The following is a 17180-nucleotide window of genomic DNA, read 5'->3' as shown; positions in this document are numbered from 1 at the left end:
AAAGAGATTACTCAGAGACATTGCTGATGAATCTTTCATTTGGTTAAGTTTTATAATGCACTTTATAAAGCCTGCAAGGAGTCTGATACCACATTCCACAGAATTTCTTTTAAGGGAAAAGCTACATGGCATTAATTGGTGAGAGCTACCATGAATAAAAAAAGGGCAAAGTCAATAAGTTATCTAGAGAATAATTGTATTTAGCAACAGAAGCCAGATTGATGGATTGGTTTTTGTTGTTTCTCTTTGTTGTTTTATCATTTGTGGTTCCCTGAATCCTAGATTAGATTTTCAATGCAGGTGGTACTAGATATTCACTGTAGTCATAAAAATGAAGATCCCTACTAAAGCACTCCAACTGTGAGACTTTCTGTAGTAAAATGTTCTAATATGCTCTGCAAGATAAATTGAAAAAAAAAAAAAGTACACATAGTTAACTTTGAGAAGCTACATATGGTTGTTGGCTACATTTCATTCTATGGAGGATGTTTACCAAACGATTCTATTTGTAGTGTTAATCTGAAAATCATTGTTTTAAATAGTATTGATATTCTCTAACCTTTATTGAAAGCTTTTTTTTTTTTTTATAAATCTTAAGAGGTATTATTCTGCTTCTTTTATAAATGAGCAAACTGAAGCAAAGGGTGATTACATAATTTACCCAAGGTCACAGAGCTAGGAAGTGGTCAAGGTGGGACCCTGAGCAGGGTGGCTCCAAGGCTAATCTCTCAGCTATACAGATGCAAATTCTAAAGGGGGGTCAGTTGTCTGTATGGGGCACACCAGTTCTTTCTGTTATACTTGGTTAAAGATGAGTAAGAAAAGATTCCTTTTCTGTATCTGAAGAAAGAATTTCCAGTTCATCCAGAAAGGATTTTAAGTCATCAAATACAAGTTAAAAAGTAGAGAGGCTACACTATACTCAGACTTTACTCTGAGGCAAGTCTTGTCTGATCCTTTTTTTTTTTTTTTTTTAAATTCATAAGAGACACAGAGACATATGCAGGGAGCCTGACCTGATGCGGTGGGGGGGGCGGACTCAATCCCAGAACCCTGGGATCAGGGCCTGAGCAAAAGGCTGACACTCAACCACTAAGCCACCGAGGTGCCCATCGTCTGATCCTTTAAGAAGCCTGTCCTTAACAGGGACCACAAATCCTGAGCCATCACTAAAGGGCTGTTTCTATAATACAAAATTAATAACTGACAAGTCTGTGTAAGTCAGCTCAGTGCTTCTTAAATTTGGGTACTCATATGTACCTTGGGGTTTACCAAGGAACCAAGTATCCCCAGAAAAAAAATCTTTCTGGTGTGTTGATTTCACTTTAACATTTTGGATAATATAATTTAATTTGTAATCAAAATGTTTTTACATTAAAGCAAACAAAGATATTTCCTAAACTTGTATGAGAAAACGTAAGATTTTATGTGTTTCATGCTTGGACAGAAAGCTTCATTCGTGTTCTATCCCAGATCCTAAGGACATGTGGATAGAAACATTTGAAAATTAACCTTTATCCATTTCTGATCCACTGAGTTAAACATCAAGGGGAAAAAAGAAAGTACCAGCAGTGGCAAACTTACACTCTCCTGAAAGATTACTCTATAGGTGATAAAAAATGTAGAAATGGTCAGTAGTAAATTAGTCCAGTTAAAGCATGCCTGCTCCTCATGTAAAACATTGGTTATTGAATCTAGCTCTAAAATAGAGCTCAGGGGACATTCTTCTTATGGACGGCTCCTTCTTCCCCTAGTCCTAGCTGGCGTAACCTCTCCCTCATTTCTTCAATGGCCCCTCTACTTCTCCACACTGCAGAGAGGTTTTCCTCTAATATAAATCAGATAAGTTTATTCTCCTGGTTAGTATTCCTTAATGGATTCTCAGGGTACTCAAGATCAGACCTATACTTCTTCATCATTACCTACAGAGTCCTGTGTCATGTGGCTCCTGACACTTTCTCCAATCTAATTTTCTGCCATGTTCCCTTTGGCTCATCTTTTCTATAACATACTTGTGCCTCAGTGACTGGCTTTACTATTCCCTCTTCCTGGAATGTTCTTTTTTTTTTTTTAGATTTTATTTATTTACTCATGAGAGACAGAGAGAGAGAGAGAGAGAGAGAGGCAGAGACATGGCAGAGGGAGAAGCAGGCTCCATGCAGGGAGCCCAACGTGGGACTCGATCCCGGGTCCTGGGGCTGGTAATTTAAGTAAAGTCCCAGTAATTTACCTGGGACTGGTAAATTAAGTCCCAGGTAAATTTACTGGTAAATTAAATTACTGGTAATTTAAGTAAAGTCCCAGTAATTTACCTGGGACTAGTAAATTAAGTCCCCAGCTATTGAAAGCCCAGGCCCTGGGCTGAAGGCAGTGCGAAACCACTGAGCCACCTGGGCTGCCTGAATGTTCTTTCTCTGATCTTTATATCACCACTTTTTCTTGTTATTCAGGTCCCAGCTCAAATGCTATCTCCTCTGAGAGGCCCCTCCTGGTTATCCTACATAAGATTATTCTCTTTCCCAATCTCTATCATATTATTCTATTTTTTCCTTGTAGTAATTACTAATATCTGAACTTACCTCATTTATCTATGTATCTCTTACTTGATGCACTAGAATGCAAACTCCATGAGGACAGGGAACTTGTTTGGTTTGCTCACTATTGTAACTTTATTGCTAATAATCATGCTTGACATATATATGGTAGAAGCTGAATGTTCATTGAATGAATAAACTGAGTGAAAGAAAAAGACGACTGGAATACATTTTAGGTACCATATTCAGTAAGCTAATGTTCTATAATTTAGGAAGACGAGAGTAGAGGTAGACTCTAGTCTGATAGACTCATATCTATTTAGTAAATAAAAAAGTTAAACTGGTGAATATCTGAGTCATTCATTTGGAATTATTATTAGTCAGTCATTTTGGAATTACTCTAGAAAATTTCTGGAGATTCAAGAAAAATTTTTCGAGACTTCATTTAGCTTACACTCTTTAAGCAACCAAATTATGTGAGGGAACATTATGTCGAGCCAATCAGAAGGACACCTGGGTATACTAAGATCAGGGCCAGGTGAACTTGGTTTTTCTCACTGGGACATATATGGCTCAAAGCTATAATTTAGGTCCCTGGCTCTCATGATGATATCTATCACATTTGTAACTTGGTAAATTAAGTCCCCAGCTATTGAAGGAGCAGTTATACATTGCATCTCAAAGTTTTTTGGTTTCATTTCAGTATTGATTTGTGTATCCTGAGAATATTGAGCCAGATGGTAAGCTGTGGTTTGCATCTCTCCTGGGTGACCAGGTTACCCCTTGGCCCAGTAGAGGTGGAATCAATAGTAGGTAATATACGAAGTGGGTACTGCTCACAGGTGATCCTCGATTGTTCATGGTTTTCATAATTCTTACCTTCTTACTCCATCCCAAAACAACAACAATAACAGCAAAAGTGAACAGAGCTCAGAGAAGTAGAATGAGCACTAGACTTGGTATTTGAAGACATAGGTTCTGTATCTGATTCTAATACAAGTTACGGGACTTAGGGATAGCCAACAAATCATTCTGGGCTTGTGTTCCTTACCCATCAGAAGGAGGAAGATTAGACTCTAGATTCATTACTGGCCCTTCCAATTCTGAGAGACTATAATTCTTTGAGCCAAAAACACATCTCAGCATCACAGTGATAGTTTTCCAAAATAATTTACCAACAATATAAGACCAGGTATCTACATCACAATGAACACTGATTTATTTATAGGGTACTCAACAGACTTTCTATTAAGAAAATTTTAGCCAAGGCCTTTTTATTTGTGCTTTCTCTAAATCAACAGGAAACAAAATTTCCCAGTTTACTCAGGTATACATTTCCTCAAAAAGTTAGAAAGGGCTAAAAAAAAAAAAAAAAAAAAAAAAAATACAGCTAGGTTAGTGTAGCATTTTTTTTCTAACAAAACTTCCCTTAAAAAGTTCTTACTATATCTTCCCCACAAAAATGAATATGATTCAGGAAAATAGAGAAATGTTTTTTTACAATATATTACAAAACTCCATTTAAGGAGTTTGGTTGTTGGAAGGTTCCTATTTCACAGAAATGTTTCCCCATTAGCCCAAGTCCCATCATTAGAGATCAATTACTTGATTTACTATTTCAGGAAAATTCAAAGTAGGCCTCAAACATAAGCTTCTGATAATAATACGTTTATCTAGACCTTTAAAAATGGAAACTTTAACACATATTACCACACTGAAATTTCACAATTCTGTGAGGAAATTAGAAGACCTTTTATCCCAAATTTATAGATGCAAAAATCAAGACTCACAGAGATTAAATGGCTTTTTCAGGGTCATTACATGCTAAGGTGGTAGGAGCAGGACTAGAAACCAATCTCCTGATATAAACGTAATCCTGTTGATCCAACATTTCTCTATGGAAACTGAATTTATAAAATGGGACATGAGGTGTGATGTGAGGATGAAGCCTGGGAACACAAACCTGAATTCAAATTTTGATTCTGCTATTTGCTTGCTGTATGATATGAGGCAATTTGTTAAACTCTGAGCATTTTTGTTATTTATAAAGATCAAGAATAATAATATAATATAAATAAGGGGAATCATACATGTTAAAAGACTTTGTGGTAACAGTATATAGTAGTGATCCTTTTGTTTTTACTATTGAATATATTCTAAGTTTTACAAGTAGGTTGCATATGACAGAAAGGATAGGAATACAGAGATTACTTAAAGGTAGGAAGCACTCTCTTTTACCAGTCTAATTTTTCAAGCTGTTGCTTCATCTTATTCCATTTCACATTCTTCTACGAATCTGCATGTGTTATCCTCTACCATGAATATCCTTCCTCATCCCTTGACTTTCTGATCAACACCTACACATTTTTTTTCAAACTGAAACTTACAAGTTATCTCCTCTTTAAAACTTTCTTTGATTCTATAGGCTTTTCCTTTGGTATTCATATAAAGCTGAAATTCATTTACAAATATTTACTAGGTAACTCTTGTGGTGTGAAAGAACTCTGCTAGGGTGGCACCAGAGCACTTCCTAGAGTGGACCTAATTGTTTGTTGCTGTTTCTAGTTGCCATACTTTGACATTTTACAGACCTTTTACTTTTAAAAGATGAGAACTGATATAAATTTGCTCACATTTCATTTTTCAAGTAAGGGTATAGTAAGGTAAATATCTACCATTTACTACCATACACAAAAAAATGAAAAATGACATTTTGATATGAACATATATAACCTCAGAATTGAAAAAAAATAATAGATTAGCCTTTTTAGAAAATTTCACAAAGGGGGTCTGCATAATCAGGGGATAGGCATTGAAGGATCCACGCTGGTTTACCTATATTTTTGTCCCAGTTTAATAGTTCTTAGAGCTGTCGTTTCTTACTCAATTTTTCATTCCTACTGCAATTCCTGCTGTCTAGTAGGAAGTGTCCAATAAATATTGATGAACAAGGCAATGAATTTGCCTTTGAGCAAATACCTTTGAGATCCATGGCAGTGCCTACAGCATAGACCCCTGTGAGAGGACAAAGCAATGGTGAGAGTGGGAGAGGGGTGTGTGTGTGTGTTAAAACTGATATAATTCACAAGTTTGCCTGGCGCCAGACATTCAGAAGATTCTACGGAGAGTTCTTAGAAAAATTGTCCTGCCAGAGAATAAGGGAGGAGGAGGTGGGACAAGAACCACACCACAATACCAAGGCACAACCCTATAGGAATAGGTGGACTCTATTCTTAGGACACCATCTGTTCAAACATTCCTTGTGACATTATAACAAGTATAGTTTCTGTAAATAGATAACATTCATTTAATATTCATGATGTGTCAGGCTCTGTTACAAGTTCTTTGCATATATTATGTCACTCAAACATTACAACAACCTGTTAAGAAAAATTTGATTGCTATTCCCATTATATAGATGAAGAAGTAGGCTTGTGGTGGTTAAATAAATTTCTGGCAGTCATATAACCAGTGGTAGAAATAGGTCTCAACTCTGATCTAATCTAACTGCCTTTAGAGCTTACTGAAACTCTTGGGTCTCTTTAGAGGTATGTATTTCTGTGATGAACAGTTTTATATGACTTGGTTTTCATTTTTAAAATGAGAAAATTAAAACGTTTCTTCTTAGCCAGGATTTTGTATCTGGCAGGGCACCCACAGTTTTTCTACTTAAAGGCTGTGTGACTATAAGCAAGTTACTTAACATCTTTGAACTTCAGTTTCTCATCTATAAAATAGGGATGACAGCCTGCGTTTTCAGGAGAATTAAATGAATAGGGTATGTAAAACAGCTAGCAAAGGGCCTGGATTATGAAGGGGATTTAATCAATTTTAATTCCATGTGGGGTCTAGTAAGATAAAACGACATTTTCAAATTAAAATCATATCAAATATTAGTGATAGAATGAAAGCAAATAGATCATTGCTCTGGTGAATAAAGGTGCCTATATTTACACAATGTTTTAGAGAGCCATGAGGATTATCTTTGCTGCAGCCCTCATTTTAATTAAGAGCATAGAGATTAGATGTTTCAGCATAGGAAGAAGTTTATATTTGATTTATACCACAGATGCACATTTGCAGCATCTAAACATTCCATTCCTTGGCTAAAGATGTAACAAGCTACTTCAGCAAACCTGAAATTGCAAAATAAATGGAAAATGCTTAATCATTTAAAAAGAAATAGCAAAGGAATGAAAAGACCAAAGCCGGCATGGATACCGGTGAGGGAAGTTAAGAGGCAGGAAGCCTCCTCTATTTTTTAAAGGCTGACAAATGGCTTCATTAGACAGGCAGGATATTAAACCGAAAGGGTCCATCTCTGTCCTTTTTACACACAAACACTTTCAAAAAAACTGTGTACATATTTATATGCAATCTCATTTCAGGTAAAAGTACTGCTCATGGAGAACAGCAAATTGTAGGGCAATTTCTAAAATATGAACTTGCTTTGTAAAAACAATCAAAGCCCCTCCATATCTGTCTGAACTAATATGAGTTTATATGAACATGCAGAAAGTATGAAAGATTCATGCCAGGATGTTACATTGGTAACCTCAAGAGAGTTGCTCTGGCAGGAGTCTGGGAGAGGGTTTTGTTTCTTGAACAGTTTCATTCACCAAATGCAATGGGCATACATTACTTTGGAACAAAAACATTTAAAGACAAAAAAATTTACATTTATTCTTATTTCTTCCCTTATTTATTCATTGATTTATTCATTATCCAACATTTATTGAATCCTTAATGGTGACAATTAAGTCAAGGATGTTTCTGCTATGTGAACTGTCACACCCGCCTCAGAGGTGTGCCGCCTAAACTTGGTTTTACTTCATGGCATTAGTAATGTGGTTCTGTGCTCTATCCTAAAATCCTGTCCTATTTCCCTTTGGAATTAACAGCATATATTAAACTCAAACCATTTGCAGTTAATGCCACCTCTTTTCTTTCTACTTATAGCTATTGCACTAAAGGAAGGGTTGACTCACTTCCGAACTCCTTTGAATTGTGGGTAGCCATTGGTATCAAAAACATGAAATTTAGAGTCTAAAGACAAAAGTTTCAGTCCTAACTTCTTCCCTAAGCAGAGATGTCATGTGAGGTTCCTTATTTGAACCTCAGGATCAGCTTCTCTAAAGTTACCTCTCTTATAAAATGGCTGTTGAGCTCAAATGACAACATGTTTGAAAGTCTTAATAAATTGTAAAGTGATGAGTATGTGTATAGTACCACTTCTCACAAAAAAATTCGTGATTTTGATTCCAAATGACACATGATTATAAGAATTTGCAGATTTCCCCTGGAAACAAGACTGTATAAGTTTGAATGGTGCTCAGAAACTTTAACCCCAAAAGCAATGCCTGACATGTTAGGCAAATGCAGTTTCTTCCCAGTAACCATCATGAGCCCAATTTAACCATTAAGCATATCTGACCTGGTGTAATCGTCTTCAACAAGCATGTGCTTTGGAATCGGTGAGTATCTTCCTGGAGAGATGGGCGGCAGGGAAGTTTTATATTCTAAAGTTCCATTGTTGCCAGAGAGTAGATGGTTTTCCATTGGTGGAGAATAAGCTAAGGGGTGAAAAAAAAAGAAAAGAGAAGAAACCTGTTATGTGGGTGATTCAATGTGTCATGCTATCGTTCTGTTAAAAATAGGAAGACTTTCCTATATGCTGAGAATTTTCTGGTCTCCCAAGAGGGAGGAGTTACTGTTTGTTTGCATTTAATATACACAAGCACATGGTGACCTTTAGGATTGGAAAGATATAATAACATTTATATCTATAAACCCAGTTCGTATAATTAGGTGAGGAGAAGAATTGGAGGAGAGACCCAGACCATGCATTTTCAGAAAGATGATTAATTTTCTTTTGTTCTTTTTTTGTGATGATTAATTTTCTATTGAAATAAAAATGTTAGCTTTGTAATTGCAGAGCTCACATTCTTTTCATATAATTAATATTCAATCATCAAATCTAGGTTTCTAGGAGCAAGTTCTTGTATAAGACTTTAATCTCAAAGTATGCTGTACTCCCATCCCAGAAAGGCCAAGGACTCTGGCCTTTCTTTTCTAATCCTCCACAGTACTTCATCTCCTTCTTAAATGACTGAAAGCCCCTCCTGCCTGAGTCTCCTGCCTTCCACCCCTCTCTAGAAATCCATTTTATACTTTGAAAAATCCAACTCTGATAAAGCTGTTCCCTTGCTTAAGTCTCTCCATTGCTGCTACTGTGAATATAAACTTCCGTTTGTCATTCTTACAAGATTGATCCATTTTAACATTCCGCTGACACATATCCTACAATCCTCAAAGACAATTCTTTCCAACATTTGTACTTTCATCAGTTACCTAGAATTTCTGTCTCCTAACACGTCTCTGATACTGAAATTTTATCTATTCTTTAAGAAACAATTCAAATGCCACACTTCCCATTAATAGTTTTATGATCTTCCAAAGACAGGTAGTACACCTCTCCTGTGAGTACCCAAAGCACATTTATTTTTACCATTCCCATGTCAGGTACATCTCTCTTACATTGCCAAGTATTGCTGCTATTCATATATTTGAATTAGCCTTCCTTCCAATAAAGGCCAGGATTGCATTTCCTATGTATCCCATATATTACCTTACAAAGTGTCTTACACATATTGAGGCTACTCAATATATATATTTTTAATTGAATAGCAAGCTTTATTTATGTGCTTTTATCTCTTTAACACTGACCTTATTTACCCTTCATGAAGTAGCTCAGAGTCTCAAGGCTGATTTTTCTAAATTCATCCAGTCTGAGAAACTTTGAAAGTTAAAATTCTTTCATATCCTAATGTAAGGCTGATCTCAGCTTACTGCATGCTTGAGAAAAAGACATATTTTGGGGGCAAGTCATTTTTCAAATCATCATTAAGAAAAGCAGTAGCTAATGTAATGGGCAGGTAGCAAAATTATTCAACCTTTAAATTTCTCTCAAGAGAAACATCTAAATCTATGAGAGATTAAATGACTTCCTTAAGACCATAGTATTAATGGTAGATCCTGAAGATATTCGAGTTCTCAGTCTCAGAACTGGTTACCCAAAATTTCAGAATGAGCAAGCTTAGTGATGTAGACAAAATTGACCCTTAAACTCACAAGGAAAAAAAAATGCTTCTAAATCTAGTCCCCAAAGACAGAACCTAAGATAAAGTTCTTGCTGACCTATTAAGAAGAGACAGAAACATGGGGCTTATGTAGAAGTGGACTTTATTAGGACTCAACACAGTATCTCATAGTTAATTGTTGCCCTAGAAATACCCACCTGCAACCCACCTCTAGTGCCATAGTGACTGAGAGTTTTCCCTGGCTTCCCTGCCAATATAACATTCAGATAAACATAAGAGTTATGGTGATGGTGACAGAGGATCACAATTCCACTATTCAAGTGCAAGATCCTCTCCCCCAGGAGGGAACACAGTGCTATCTCCTGTCTATTTTGCCAGTTTCTCTCTTTTCTGCTTTGCTACTATATAGATTGAAGTAGGAAGGGGGGATACAATGGCATGAGGACTATCATGTTTTAGGGGCTTGAGAAATAGCATTTAAAACATGTTGCTCTTACATTACCATAATCACACTGTTCACAACATGCATCACTAAGCCTTTCTTAAACAGTGGACTTTCTAACTCATCAGGTGTCCCACCTTTAAAACATTAGTTAAGGCCTCGTAAGGCAACCAGGGAGTGAAGCACAGCACCCCTTGGAACTATTTCCATAAACTAAACAAGAGTGAAGATGCAAGCAGAGTACTTTGCCAAGTTTTACTGAATTCCAGTTTTGTAAACCTGGCAAAGGTGACACTGAGCGTGGTACTTACAGTGAGTAATATCAGGTGGACCATAAGGATCAGTCATATAAATGGTGGTGGGTTTGCCAACTTTTAGATAAACGACATCGGATGTGTTCTTCAGTATTGCTACCGCCTCTTCATGCGTCACTTCTTCTAAACTGTAGTTGTTTACCTGAAAGGAAAATAATATTCAATATTAGAGTTAAATCTATGTGGGTGAAAAGAAATAGGCAAAAAGATATACAAATTAGACCTTATTTAAAGATTAAATTGCAATGATTACAATCCAGTATCTACATCACACTTTGACAAAAAAGATGGATTAATGGCATTAGCCAAAGCAGATAACGTACAGTTGTTGATGCTAAAAAACGAAGCTGCTTCTGTCTTGTTCTATGAGAAAGCAATGTATCATACTGGAAATCAGAATGCTATTTGTGGAAAAGAGGAAGGAGGGGTCAGATGTCTCTCTTATGCTATAGTTTTTCCCATTACAAAAGTAATACATACTCAATGAACTTTAAAAAACTTAAAAAAAAAAACTAAAAAAAAAAAACACCATAAAGAATAAAAACTAACCAAAGTCTCCCTATTTGGGATATAGTTCTTTAAGTAATAGCTACCATATTGTACACATTGTTTTAGAACGTACTTTTTAAATCTAGACTGACTGTACAATATGACTTTGTTTTCCATAGAGCATTGTGTTGCATAATGCTTTAACCAATCTCCTACTAAAGCATGTTTAGTTTGCTTCTATTTTTTTCTACTATAAATAATGTTGCAAGAAATTTTTCTATATTTGCACACAACTCTGATGATTTATTTAGGATAAATCATACAAGTGGAATTGTTGGACCAAGATTTATGAATATTACAAGCCTTCTGATACCTATTATTTTTAAAAAAATTTTTTTAAAAGATTTTATGTATTTTTTTTGAGAGAGAGAGAACATGAGAGTGTGCATGAGCAGGGGAGATGGGCAGAGGGAGAAGGAAAAACGGGGAGCCAGATGCAGGTCTTAATTCCAGGGATCATGACCTGAGCCAAAGGCACTTGGTTGATACCTATTCTTGAAGTGCCCTATGGAAAGAGGAACAAGTTCACGCTTATACCATCACTATATGAGAGTCCTAATTCTCCTGCAGCTACACCAAACTTGTTTTTGTTCACTTGAAAAATTATTCCCATCTGAGGTGACTGGGTGGCTCAGATGGTTAAGCCTCTGACTCTTGATTTAGGTTCAGATCATGATCTCAGGGTCAGGAGATCAAGACCTATGTCAGGATCCATGCTGGGTGTGGAATCTGCTTAAGATTTTCTCTTTTGCTGTTGTGCTCTCTCTCCCACTCTCTAAAAAAATAAAAATAAATACAAAAAACATAAAAATTGTTCCCATCAAAATGTTATTTAACAAGTCAATTTTCTAAGGAAAGAATGCTAATATTGCAAAACAGAGCTTTGCAGGTGAGCAAGTTAAAGTGTACCCATTTCTGTCCACTTAACAGCAACTCCTCCATTTTACACCCCGATACAAGTGCAACTCTTACCTCATAGCATTACAGCAATATCTCTGCGGCACTTCTCTTAAATGGTTTTAAAATATTTACAAAGTATTTTAAATACCTAGGTTATACTTATTTAGCTACTATTATTTTAATGGAGTGATTCTTTAGTTAATTTCTGCTGAAAGGATGGAGCATTAAAATAAATGTACCGAAAAGTATTAGATTGGATCCTCTATATATTTTCTGTACTATTTAATTAGTGCTTTAGTCATGTTCTATACATTCCATGTACCGATTAATCCTTGATGATGTAGCCCAAGTTAGGGAATCCGGAAGCAGAGGGAACTAGATCTGACTGATGTGTATGAATGCGGACTGTGAACTCTCCATTAAACTATAGGCTTTCCCCCTGGTTCCTATAGCTCTCTTCTGGACAAGTGGCATTCTCTTACACCCTTTTGTATTTCCAGTATCTAGCACTTGTTCATCCATTGGTCAAATGCATACTTATATGTGTCAGTCATGATTCTACATATTAGAATAATAAATAGTAAGAATGAAAATAATAATCATGGCAGACACTTATATAGTGCTGTATTCACACTGGGCATTATTCTAAGTCATTTACATACATTAACACACTTGAACCTCGTAACAACTTGTGTGGTAGCTGTTGCAATTACTTTCATTTTATAGATCAGAAAAGCATATCTCTGAGAGGTTATGAAGCTTGCCCAAAGTCATTGATCTTATTGTGATAGAAGCATATTAAATGCCAAACATTTTAGGTCCAGAGACCAAGCTTTTAACTACTAATCTAAATTCCTCTTTCAGATAGAGAAGGTCCCTAGCTCCCTGGAATCTCATATTCTTGTGTGACACAGTTCAAGCTTCAAGCATGTTTACTGAAAATGACTTTGCATGCAGATTCTTAAGTCAACAGAGAAGTCTTTAGACCAGAAAGTAGAAGTTGAGCAAAAAGTAGAGGTGAAAAGTGGGGGATAATGATGGTTTATAATAGTAGTATTGCAAAAAAAAAAATAGTAGTATTTCAGTTGGTTTTTATTTGGTGACTAGAAAGTGTTGAAACATTGACACAGATTTTAAAAGTTATGCAACAGGTGGTAGGATATTGGCAACAGAACATAGTGATCAAGAGCACATGCTTTTGAATTATGCAGACTAGGATCTGAGTCCTGGTCCTGGTTCTTCCCAGCCATGTGACTTTGGACAATTAACCTAATCTTCTTAGCCTCAGTTTTGACATCTGTAAAATAGGTATGATAATAATTGCTACCTCAAAGAATTATTGATTTAAATGTATTAATCTATGTAAAATGGCAGGAACATGAAAATACTCATTAATGTTAGCCCTTATTACTATTACTATTGTCATCATACATCTCTCTTCTCAGGAAACAGGAATTCTTGGTGAAAATTTTTGCTGAGCATTTTCCTGTAAACATCTGTGAACTGATGAGTTTAATTAGGGTACTGTTGATGAAGCTTCTGTGTGGTCTTTTTAAAAATTCAGAATAGTACAGGATCTGGACCAAAAAGTGCTCTTTTGTGCTGAAATCTTCAAAATGTTTTTCACGAAAGTGGGTTTATTTGGGTTAATTATGTGTGTGCATTATCCTATGAACCCTCAAGATAAAGGGCTTACAGCTGGAGCTGATTGTACACAGAAAGAAGGGACATTACACTGATTGGCTAGTTGCTCTTGTCATTGTTTTTTATTGTCTTTTTTTCTTTTGCATCAAGTATCTGCCTATAATGGTGAACACTGAACAACTGGCCTGATTTCAGAAAAAAATAATGTGCATCTGAATGCAGTGTTTCTGTGGGGTATACTACACAGAGAGGGCCATGTGTGCAGCCTGGCCATATGTTTGCAGTAGGATGAAGGATTGAGGCCAAGCAGAGAGGTTGGAGGTGAGAGCACTCATTTTCTACACCAGAAAAGGGAGCACTGAATTTGAGCATGATGCAGAGAAAAAGAAGGGCAAATCAGCTGAAGAAAGAGGTGCCAAAAAACTTGTAAGAAGGGAGCAGGGTCAGTTTTGGGAGAATCAAATGAGTGCAAACAAACAGATCTGTGACAGTTACTAAGGTTGGAGATGTGGCAGCAGGAGAGTGGTAATAAAGGGGAATGGAAATGTACAGGTGGTGAGATGCTGGCCTTTTCATACTTCTTCAGGAATAACCACATGGTAGTACAAACTAGGAGGTGGACATAAATACTGTCTAAGACATAGTACAAAAAAAGGTGGGAGCTCTAGAAACACTGTAAAAAAATCACAAACTCCACAGTTAACTTTTTAAAAAGAAGACAAAGTTTTTGATCAGTAGGTAAGATGAATTAAGAAGGAGGACTAAGTCATGAATAGAACTGTTGAACCACTATATGGTACATCTGAAACTCATATAACACTGTATGTTAACTAAACTGGAAATAAAATTTTAAAAACCTACTAAAATTTTTAAAAATAAAATAATTGAAAAAATGAGACCAATCTAATGTGCTAATATCAATGACCTGAAAATAAATATGCATGAACCAAACACTAAAATCTCTGCAGTACACAGCAACTTATAGCTATAATAAAATTTATTTTAAAAACAGGAACTATGAATAAATAAAAACAATAATAATTAACTTTGGATAATAAATTATCTTCTTATTTTTCATTTTCTCAGCAATGATCATGCATTAGTTATGGGTAAAATCATATTAATGTTATATTTTAAATGAACAAGAAAAAACCTCAAATAAGAACAGAAGCAAAGTGGGGTGCCTGGGTGGCATAGTCAGGTAAGTGCCCAACTCTTGGTTTCAGCTTAGGTCATGATTTCAGGGTCATGAGACTGAGCCCCAAATTGGGCTCCACACTGAGCATGGAGTCTGCTTAAGACTCTCTCACTCTATTCTACATAACAAACCTTATTAAAATAACCCTTACCTTCCATTAGCTAACCCCCTCCCCATATACTTATGTCCCCATATCTTGCTGTCCCTAAAAGCCTAACCCTTTTCCTTTTTCTTGTCACTCTTCTACCAATGTATAGTTCTTTGTTAAGATGCTACATAAGCCCCAAATTCTCAACACCCCTTTGAGATATGCATCAATTTCTTTCATGTGTATGTATGCTGTGCATGTTAATAAATGTTCTTTCTTTTCTCTTGTTAAAAAAAGGGACTCTCTCCCTCTGCCTCTCTCTCTCTTCCTTAAATAAATCTTTAAAAAAGAGAACAGATATAAAGTATAGCAGCTTCATTATGAAATATACATAGTGATGATATGAGATCTCATGAATGATGGAAAATTGGAATGGAGAAGAAGGAAGTTGGTTTCTCATTGCCAGTGAATGGATTTAATTTTTTTTGAAATAATAGCCATATTTTATACCTAGATGTTTCTATAAACGAAGGTAACTTGGCATAAATTTTAAATGTAGCATTACATATGGTTTCAATTCCTAGATTTTAGTCAGTTAACATTTATTGAGCATTAATTTTTTATATGCAAAATAGGGATAATATTAATTTATTTGTTGGGTTACTTGTGTTTAGGAGAAAGGATGGATACCATGAACATAAAGAGGCACTGTATAAGATAGAGCAGTATACAATTGGTCATCAAACATCACAATCAGACACAGTGCTTTTGCTAATCCTGCTGCTGAAAATAGCTCGTTTGAAAACAATCACTCCCTACCTTCTACAATATTTTCACAATGCCTCTTTCCTGCTTAAGGACTGATCTTCTAAAAGGCAAGGATTATATTGTTCTTTTTATTTTTTTTTAAACATTGGAGTATAGTTGACATGCAGTGTTACATTAGTTTCAGGTGTTCAACATAGTGATTCAACAACTTTGTTATCATAAGCATAGCCATCTGTCACCATGTAACACTATTAAATATCATGGACTATATTCTTTATGCTGTACCTTTTATTCCCTGCCTAATTTACTCATTCCATAACTGGAAGCTAGTATCTCCCACTCCCCTCCATCCATTTTACTCATTCACCATCTCTTTAATTAGAGTGTTTTCATCTTTGTAGTCCCCTGATTCACTATAGATAATAGGCACTTAATAAATGTTGAAACAATTAGCTAAATAAATTAAAAATAACATTCCAAAGGAAAAGCTATCAAAATTCCCTATTTTATAGGACGAAGGAAGCATTTATGTTGAGTGTCTAGTTTACGTTTTTGTGGAGTCAGAAAGGATAAGAAATGAAGGTCATTCAACAACACACATTTATGGGATACTCACGCTGTGGCAGGCATGGAATATAAGGATGAAAGGCTGGTACAGAATGGGTGTAGTGAGTCACATCAGATTATAAAAGACACGATCAAACTTTCAACAGTGTGAATTTCTTTTTCCTCCATTAATCGTTGATGTATTTCTTAAAACTTTATTCCATATATAGAGACAGAGCAAGTAACAATGATGTTTTGACTGACTTTTCTAGCTTCCTCTATATCAGTGGTCACCCAAATGGACAATATAGGAACCCCAGGGCAACCCAAAGGTTAGAGGCAGAATTCTGTATCTGAACTTCTATTAATATTTATCACACTGATTTTCATCTATTTTTATGTATGTTTTAAAATGTGCATCATGTATTGTTAGCATAGTGATATATGTATGCAATATAAAGTAGGGAAATAAACATATATTAGAGGCAACTTTCTGTGTATACTGATAGAATGTGCTATTAAAATAATTTTTAAAACCACTGCTCTGTAGTAGGCATCTATATATATTAACTATAGAGCAAATTCTATAAACAGAGTTAAACTGGATATAAGCAAAAGAAATAATATAATAGAAAGCTTTAACCTTCAAATAAATATGTCACTGCAATTGCACTGCATTGTAATTTTATTACATTTGAGAAAAATTACAACCAAGTCCAAAAAATAATTAACCAGACTTTTTTTTCCCCTGGTGCTTCAGAAAGTACTCTAACTGCAGGGGACAAAGTTTGAAGGGTGAACTAGTTCTGAATGCCTTTCAGCCCATTCTTGAAAAATATTAAATGATGCTGTACTGGCTTGATAGAAGGAGCATTACCACCAAAGTCACCCTCAGGAGAAGCAGTGGAGCAGCAGAAGAGCAGGTTAGAATGTGATTAGATCAAGGTAGGACTGTGGTTCTTAACCTGGCTACACACTGGAGTCACCTGGAAGACTTAAAAAAATTTTTACAAATGAAGCATGGTGCCTACTTCCAAGACTTTGATTTGATTATTCAGGGTTGATTGAGGCCTGGGCATCCAGAGTGATCAAAAACT

General features: G+C 35.7%; 1 protein-coding gene across 30 annotated transcripts in view; it reads right to left on the bottom strand.

Moving 5' to 3' along the window:
• Positions 1-17180, bottom strand: part of DLG2 (discs large MAGUK scaffold protein 2) — a 1976108-nt gene that overhangs the window by 462501 nt on the left and 1496427 nt on the right. For all 30 annotated transcript variants that reach the window (XM_049098993.1, XM_025419434.3, XM_025419437.3 and 27 more), the window contains 2 exons: positions 10388-10532; positions 7969-8107 (listed from right to left, as the gene is read on the bottom strand). In XM_049098993.1, coding sequence (XP_048954950.1) covers positions 7969-8107; positions 10388-10532 — 284 coding nt within the window. The remainder of the gene's footprint in view (positions 1-7968; positions 8108-10387; positions 10533-17180) is intronic.

This window comes from Canis lupus, chromosome 21 (assembly GCF_003254725.2).
Source record: "Canis lupus dingo isolate Sandy chromosome 21, ASM325472v2, whole genome shotgun sequence".
NCBI lineage: Eukaryota > Metazoa > Chordata > Mammalia > Carnivora > Canidae > Canis > Canis lupus.
Note: the sequence above shows the minus strand (reverse complement) of the source record. Positions and strands in the feature narration are given on the sequence as shown.